We start from the raw sequence: 7,632 nt of genomic DNA, 5'->3' as shown, positions 1-7,632 counted from the left end.
AAGAGCGTAAGAAATACATAAAGAAATATTTCAACTGTGCTTGTTGATTCATCTGCTGCTAGGTCTCTGGCAGAGTTGAGGTGTGGTTAAGTGGTAATCTAAACCATTTTAAATCCAGGCTGCTACACTTTTGCTTGTCTTTCTCCTCCTTACAGCAAAAGAAAGTAATTAATTTGAAGCCAGAACAGCTCCCTGAAGTGGCTCAGCTTGTAATTGCAGAAGTGTCAGTGTAAAGGGGAGGGTTGGGAACATCACTGGAGGCAGAGGGGAGAGTGAGACTTGATCCATTTCATCAGCTGAAAGGCCACACCTCCTTCACAAACCACAGATTCACACAGGAGGGGGAATGAATGCTGCTTAAGTTTGATGGCAAGGCAGTTTTTAAAGCATTTCATAGAGATGAAGAATTTGATAAAACTACATCTCACAAAAAATTGAAACTTGTGAAAGTCTTGGATATCCTATTGTAGTGTGATGTGTAATTCAGGATACTGAGTATGTGATTGTATCTACTAAAATAATATGAACTGACTTTTAAAAGGTGGGTTTGAGTGTTGCTGTTTTTGATCTAAAGGCAATGATAGTCTTGGGTTTCAGCTGGTGATAACTAACCTAGAGACAGGCTTCTGCTGGTAATAACTAACCTATACTTCAGAGGCAAGCTGTGCCATATACAGCAGGAGATTCTTAAAGTGATCAAGACATGCATATCCATCGGAATACTGTAATTCATGGAGGATGATTGCATATTCTTTATTGAAGATTATCAGGCTTATGAAATCTGTACAGGTTTTTGATGAAGCTCAGCAGTGGAAGACAATCCTGACTCTTACATTTTTAAGATGTTTAGGAATGCTAGGTCTGAAAAGATAAAATACTGCTAGCTGTGAAGAAGTGAAGGTAAGAACAAAATTGAACATCGAAGTGCTGATTTACTTGGTTAAAACTGTCTGGCAACATAAATATTTCCTAAATAAGCAATTTGTGATAGATGCGATGATGAACAAGGAAAAGGAGAGTATGCCCAATTAGTCATTGCAATGTAACTTCACAAGTCCTCTATTAAATGCATGTCTGGTGGCTGAAAACCTGTGTATTTTTTTTTTTAAAAACTTCTTTTGCTCTGTAATAAAATCACATAGAACTTGGCTGATGGGAGAGCAAGCAAATTATATCACAACACAGCACTTACAGTGCTGGTCTCTTTTGGAGAAGCAGACTTCTAAGTTTTCATTGCTCATTAGCAGTCCGCCTAGAAATCATCCCAGATTTTCCTATTGTAAAACCTTACATTCTGGGGGTTTTTGGCTGAAAGACAATATTCTCTTTGTTAATCCCGGTGTGTGTCTGTGATCAAATGCAATGGCAGATGTCTGAAGGTGTATACAAACAAGGGATATTAGAATCAAGCAATGACAAAATACTTTACAGATGGTAAAGCAAGTTCCAGTGGAGTCAAACTTAGTTAGAAAATACACTTGAGTTATATTAATGCCATATGAAACTTGAGCTTGAAGCAATGAAAAGAATTTTGTTTGACATTTTTCAGATTATAATACGAAGCATTTTTCATTTTAATTGGTTTTAATGCTGCCAAGCATTTGGCAGCCCTGGAAGCTAAATCATATTATTCACAGAACAGGTGCATTGTGAGTTAGTTACCATTCCCTGCCAAAGTGTCTCAGCCCTCTTTTAGACTGGTCAGCTGTTCAAGTGGGAAGGCTGTTCAGTCCTTGGCCTTTATGCTGAGGCAGCCAACATAAGTACTCATTGATACTGACTGTTTTCTTCAGGCTTTTTTTTTTTTTTTAAGGTGGTTTGAAATCAGTGACTGCATCCTCTTAGGTTACTGCCAGAGTAATGATTTCAAGTATTATGTAGCGTGGAGTTGACCTAGAGATGAAGATACTCCTATCACCAAGTAGGAAAAACATGTTAAAATATTTTCTTATCCTTAGGAAGTACCACAGAAGTGAAGGGCCTTGGACATGTTTCCCTAAATAGGCTTATACTGATCCAAAGGCTGTTTTTCCTCCTATGACCATAGGTACAAGTGTGAGAACCACAACTGGGTCCTACAGTTTTCGTTTCACTATTTAACCTTTATATTGGTACACCGTGCAGCAGCGCTTGCTGCAGTACTGCTGCTACATTCAAAGGCACAAGACTCCATTGATGACAGGGCCCTCTCCTCTGTTTTTCTTCATGGAGAGCTACAAACATGGAGTAGGCTACCTCTCCTTCCCCGAGGGGTGATTATACTTCTGTCTGTTGAGGTTTTGCTTTTGCAGCCACTCCTTTAACACCGATAATAATGTAGAATTTCAATATTGCCATAGCAGGATGCTGATTTAGCCCACAGTCTTAAGGATATGAGTCCATGCAGTATTTTAAAGACTTTGTAAGAATTTTATGACAAGTAAAAAAACCCTCCAGACACCACATCAAATTTTAAAGTGTTACTCTCGGATGTTGACTGTAGCTCTTACTGTGTGGCAGCAATATTTTCCTCATTAAACGATTCTCATTCTCTTGCTAAATTTTAGGCTTGGACTGAAAGATCAGCAGGAGAGAGAAATTGTTCACGTAATCCTTTACTGCTGCTTACAGGAGAAGACCTATAACCCCTTCTACGCATTTTTGGCTAACAAGTTTTGTGAATACGAAAGGCGATTTCAGGTGAAGAGAAATCTGTTTCCACCTTGATTTCAGTGTCATTATTGTGGTTAGGAAGACAGTTATTAAATGCTTGAGAATGGATGCATGCCTGTTAAGATCTTGGTCCTGAGGAAAAATTCTGCTGGTATAGCTATGCATTCAGTAAGACATACTCATGGTTAGAGCTAAATAGGAACTAAAATAACTACTGCAGAAGGTTTGCTTTCCTTCATGTTGCGCATTTTAAAAGAATTGAACTGTCTGATCAAGCATCTCTGTTAATTAACAGAGGGCTCACAAAAAATAGACAGTCCAAAGGTTTTGTTACTTTATTACTCATTTAAACAGTCGCTTGATTTGTAGGATTTTTTTTTGACACCTAGGTGACGTTGCAGTTTAGTATTTGGGACAAAATCAGAGACTTAGAAAACCTGTCAGCTGCTGCCATCTCTAATTTGGTTTCACTGTTGGCTCACTTGTTAAGGACAAAATCATTGCCACTTTCAGTTCTCAAGGTTGGTGTGTTTTCTTTTCAAAATACTTCTGTGTTTTCCTTGCATTTGCTAGTTTTATGGAAAATGTATTTTCTCTGTTACCTAGCTGGTACTTTAGCTGTTCATGGTCATAAGCTAAGAAGTAACTTGTTTTAAAATTGCCAAATTAATCCTATTGATTATGGTAATGCTATCATTTGGGGAAGAGGGAGCCTGTGGTGACCCACGCATACAGAAAGTCTACAACTGTATATCTAGAGCAGTTGTAAGATTATTTTCTTTAGAATATCCAGAGTTGGAACTGAGGCCCCTTCATTAACAGGCTTTGGTGGTGGATTCTGTGCTGTGCTTTTCAGCTGATGTTGATTTTTATTAGACCAGAAAGAAATCTACTGAGCACTTGGATTTCAGAATGTGGAGTCCATAGAATTTTATTAACAGAATAATTGAAATGTGTTAAGCCATTATGTGGAATGCCGTAGGTACTTCTAAGTATTTATCTAATTGAGAAATACATCTAGTGTTCTGGTACTAGCAGGCAGGTTATTCCTTAAAAAGTTCTCTGCTTTCCTTGTTGATTGGCTTTTGGAGGCAGCAGTCTCAGCTCGTTCTTCTGTGCTAGACTTAAGACTCAGTATATATGGGAGGTCAGTTGGTGTGCTAAAAGCTGTTCATTTAGAAGAGAATTCAGCTGTTTGAAATACTTGAATTAATCTAATTCTCCCTCTTTCTCTACTAGGTAATTGAATTCAGTGAACTAGATAAACCTAAAGTCCGTTTCTTGCGACAAGTATTAAGCATGCTGTTAATCAAAACAGATGCTGAGGAACTTACTGACATTTTTGTGAGGTAAGTGATCAGAGAGATCTCCAGAGAACCCTTGGTGAGTAGTAATTAAGAAGATAAGTTTGCTTATTGTGTTTGGAATTATACAGTGCCTTTTCCAAAGATCAGCCATCCGTCACTTAAAAAGTAAGCTCTCCTGGGTGAGTCGGGGGAATTGGATCATTTGTGTGTTGGTACAGGCTCTGGTACAGGTACAACTGTGAGAAGCGTTACACAAAATAAGGCTTTCAGATTTTCAATGTATCATTTTGGTCATAGGATTTTCATGAGCAGAGCTCTGTAATTACCTGCTTTCCTTATTGCTTTACCATCTTTGTGCTGTGGGATTCAGTCTACCAGCAGTCTTTGCTAGAAGGTATCTTCAGTGTAAAAAGAAGAATAAAGAAATAATAACGAGGGAAGGGTTTGGGGGTGTATTTTTTTGGTTTTAATCAACATTGTCTGGAATATCTTTATTTTTGTATATGGGACAGGGTGGCCTGGAAAGGCTGGAAAATCTCCATCCTTGGAGATGCTTAGGGCTTGAGTGGGTAAGGCTCTGAGCAACCTCACCAATCTGAGCAACTAACAACCAATCCTGTATGTTAGTCTGGCTTTAAACAGGACATTGGACAAGATGACCTGCCGACATCCTTTCTGACTTACATTACCCTGTGATTCCATGATTTTGTTGTATTAAACTTGCAATGTCATATAAAGTTAGAAAAAATTAGATGATGGTGTTTCAACCATTATGCTGCAACACCAGGAGGCTCAAACACAGTGTTTCCCTCATTTTTTTTCTGTGATGTAATTGTTTACATAAAGCAAGTCTAAGGCTCCAATATTCCATTTCATTGCTGAGGATCAATTGTATGTTGAGTGTGTTTGATTTGTTTGCCAAACCAATGTAGACTTGCTGGTAATTCGAAAGCCTCTTCAGAAAAGCCCCTTTTATAGGTTGGACTTTTTCCTACGTCTCTATTTGAAGAAGATAAAGAAAAAAATTAAGAAACTTATGAAACAGTAGAAGACTAAATACTGATTTTGATCTGTATCTTTACAGGATATCTGACAACCCCAAACTGGGAATGCTACGGGAAGGCTTGAAACTCTTCCTTACGCACTTCTTACTGAAAAATGTACAAGCCCAAAAAAGTGCTGAAGAAGCTAGCTTATTAAAAGAAAAAGTTGAACTAGCAACCAAGGCTTTGCAAGCAAAAGAATCCAAATTGAAGCTATAGTTCTGTTTTTCTAATAAAACATACAGAAAAGCTGAGTCTGCATGAAGATGCAAAGCTTTGTTAGTCTTCCAGACCCAAATAATTGAGAATGAGGAGAGCTGTGTTGCTCTAAAGAATCTGTTTTTTTATGTAAACAGTTACTTTGCTCTACACAGTAGTTACAGGTTTAGTTGAAGGTGATACAAGGCCTTTCTGAGGAAAGGTAAAATGTACTTTTTGTTGTGTCCCTTTTTAGTATGAGTGCTTCGTGTTGATGGTTAGTATCTGGAGAAGAGGATGAATTTCTCTTCTGTGATGGTCCCAGTCAGCAGTAGCGTTCTGCATTGCATATTCTAACCTTTCATTTAAAATAATAGCGTAACACTGACCACTGTTTGTTAAAGAAGCAGCCTTAACCAAAGACTTTTAGTAACTAATCATTGTACTTGCCTGAAGAAGCAGGCCACTAGATGGCATAAGTACTGGTGAGTCATTTTGGAAGAAATCAACTTTTTTCTTAAAGTGTTGAAAGTTACCACTAATTCTGTGAATTGTTTACCTGACTGTGGATCAGGAAAAGATCTTCAGCTGGATTCAAAGCTGTAGTGAAATGACCTGAAGATCTGACTTTGCCCAATTGTATTGGGTTTAGAGATCACAGCATAGTTTTATTGCTCTTTTAGCATGTTTTTCGGAGCTTTAAAATTAGAGTTGCCTAATCACTTGTGTTAATCAGATTTTTCTAGGCATAAAGAATAATATCAGTATAGGTCTTTTAGTAAGAGAATACGTTCCTTAAGAATTTGCTTGCATTTTCCATTCAGACTTTAAAAAAAAAAAAAAAGTACATGTCTTTCTGTAACAGTCGGTGTTAATGGTTTGTTTTTTTTGTTACCTGACCACTACACATTAAACCACAATTCTTCTAAAGGCTTTGCTGTTTGTATTAGCTTTGCTCTAGCTGGCTTGCCAGGGAGGGAATGACATTAAATTGCAGGGGGAGAAGCGCTTTCTCGTCTGCAACATACGCTGCCTCTGCATAATCTACCTGTGCTAGCACTGCCAGCCCTCTTTCTATAACCAGGTTTGCCCTCTGGTGTCCAATAGTCCACTCACTTATGGTGCCTCCTAATTGCATTTGATACCAGTTGATCTCATCAGCTGCTTGGATCTTTCCCTGTTGGGAAAATTTACTCCCAGTAGGCACCCTCCAGGAAATTGTCAGTTCTGCAAGCAAGAGAGGTGGACAAGAATTTTTTTTTTTTTTTTTTTTTTTTAAACCAAAGAGTTGAATGTAGAATACTCTGCTTGCTCAGTTGCATGAGTAATGTTTTCAGGCAGAGGAGTGCTGCTTCCCCCCACAGCCAGGGAGCAGTTATTCTCATCTTTCCTCTGTTGGAGAGGGCAAGTTGTAGGGAACAAGATGGCCTGGGAGCAGAGACCCAGTTTCAAAATCTTAGGTTACACTAGCATGGTAACATCTAACACAGAAGAGATTACTATCAAAAGAACAAGATGCTTTTTTTTCAGCTGCTATTGGCAGCTTTTAAGCATACAAAACTGGCCATTTCCCTTCAGATGCATCTTACATGCAAGAGGCAGAAGAGGAAAAAAATTTAGTTAAAATAGTTCTAAAATTCATATGAATTAACAAAAGTATGAGCAGCAGAAGAATTGACACTATTTTGATGGATACAAAAGTCACAACTTCGGAGACTGCATTGCCCCTTTCAACCAACCATGCCAAACCTATTTCACTTTTGGAGGCTGGACTCGGGAGAAAATCTGTGCAAGCCCCGAGAACCTGGCTGCTGTGGAGTGCGTGGGACCTCGGTGAGTAAAAATTGCACCCCCGGACTGCAGCAGCCACCTAATTAATTAACTTTTTTTTGCAGGAGTTGAGGTAGACCCAGTGTTTCAACGTGTTTGTGGTTTAGTAACACATAAATGGAAACACATTGCTCTAGCTGGGAGGTTGAGGCAGCTTCGCTCCTCGAGATAAATCTTGAAACATCTTCCTTAAATTAAATGTGACGGGCTGCGGGTTCCCTGCCTGAATGCTTTGCTTGGTGATCAGACCTGACCACCCTTTGCTGCCCATGGAAGGATTGCCTAGTGTTTTATGGGTCTGAGTCTGCTCACTTGCTGCAGCTGCCTGAGGCGGTGTGATGCAGGTGTTGCTATGCAATTAGAGGAGATGGGTTTAACCCTACAGTCTAAAATTACAATTGCTTTTTTTTTTTTAACCAAGACTTGCATTAGTTATTATTTATCCCAACCAGCTAGTATGTTTTGTTCAAACTTACAGTTGTTAGAGCCATTGCTTTGTTTCTGAAGAAAACAGATTTTTACCTGCCTGCAGCTTTTTCATTTGTCGCATTTATGTGTAAACATAATTTTTTTTTTTAAATGAATTTTCAAGGAAAGCAACC

At 38.6% G+C, this 7,632-nt stretch overlaps 1 protein-coding gene across 1 annotated transcript in view; it reads left to right on the top strand.

Annotated features, from left to right (window-relative positions):
- NOM1 (nucleolar protein with MIF4G domain 1) overlaps nt 1-5,221 on the top strand; it is a gene marked incomplete at its 5' end in the record, with an annotated part of 13,996 nt that extends 8,775 nt beyond the window's left edge. Inside the window, 4 exons of the mRNA XM_010287006.1 lie at nt 2,547-2,679; nt 3,042-3,173; nt 3,892-4,001; nt 5,044-5,221. Coding sequence (XP_010285308.1) covers nt 2,547-2,679; nt 3,042-3,173; nt 3,892-4,001; nt 5,044-5,221 — 553 coding nt within the window. The remainder of the gene's footprint in view (nt 1-2,546; nt 2,680-3,041; nt 3,174-3,891; nt 4,002-5,043) is intronic.
- Between the last annotated feature and the right edge of the window lie 2,411 nt (nt 5,222-7,632).

This window comes from Phaethon lepturus, unplaced genomic scaffold (genome assembly GCF_000687285.1).
Source record: "Phaethon lepturus isolate BGI_N335 unplaced genomic scaffold, ASM68728v1 scaffold36215, whole genome shotgun sequence".
NCBI lineage: Eukaryota > Metazoa > Chordata > Aves > Phaethontiformes > Phaethontidae > Phaethon > Phaethon lepturus.
The sequence above is the reverse complement of the archived record's forward strand: the minus strand, read 5'-3'. Positions and strand labels throughout refer to the sequence as shown.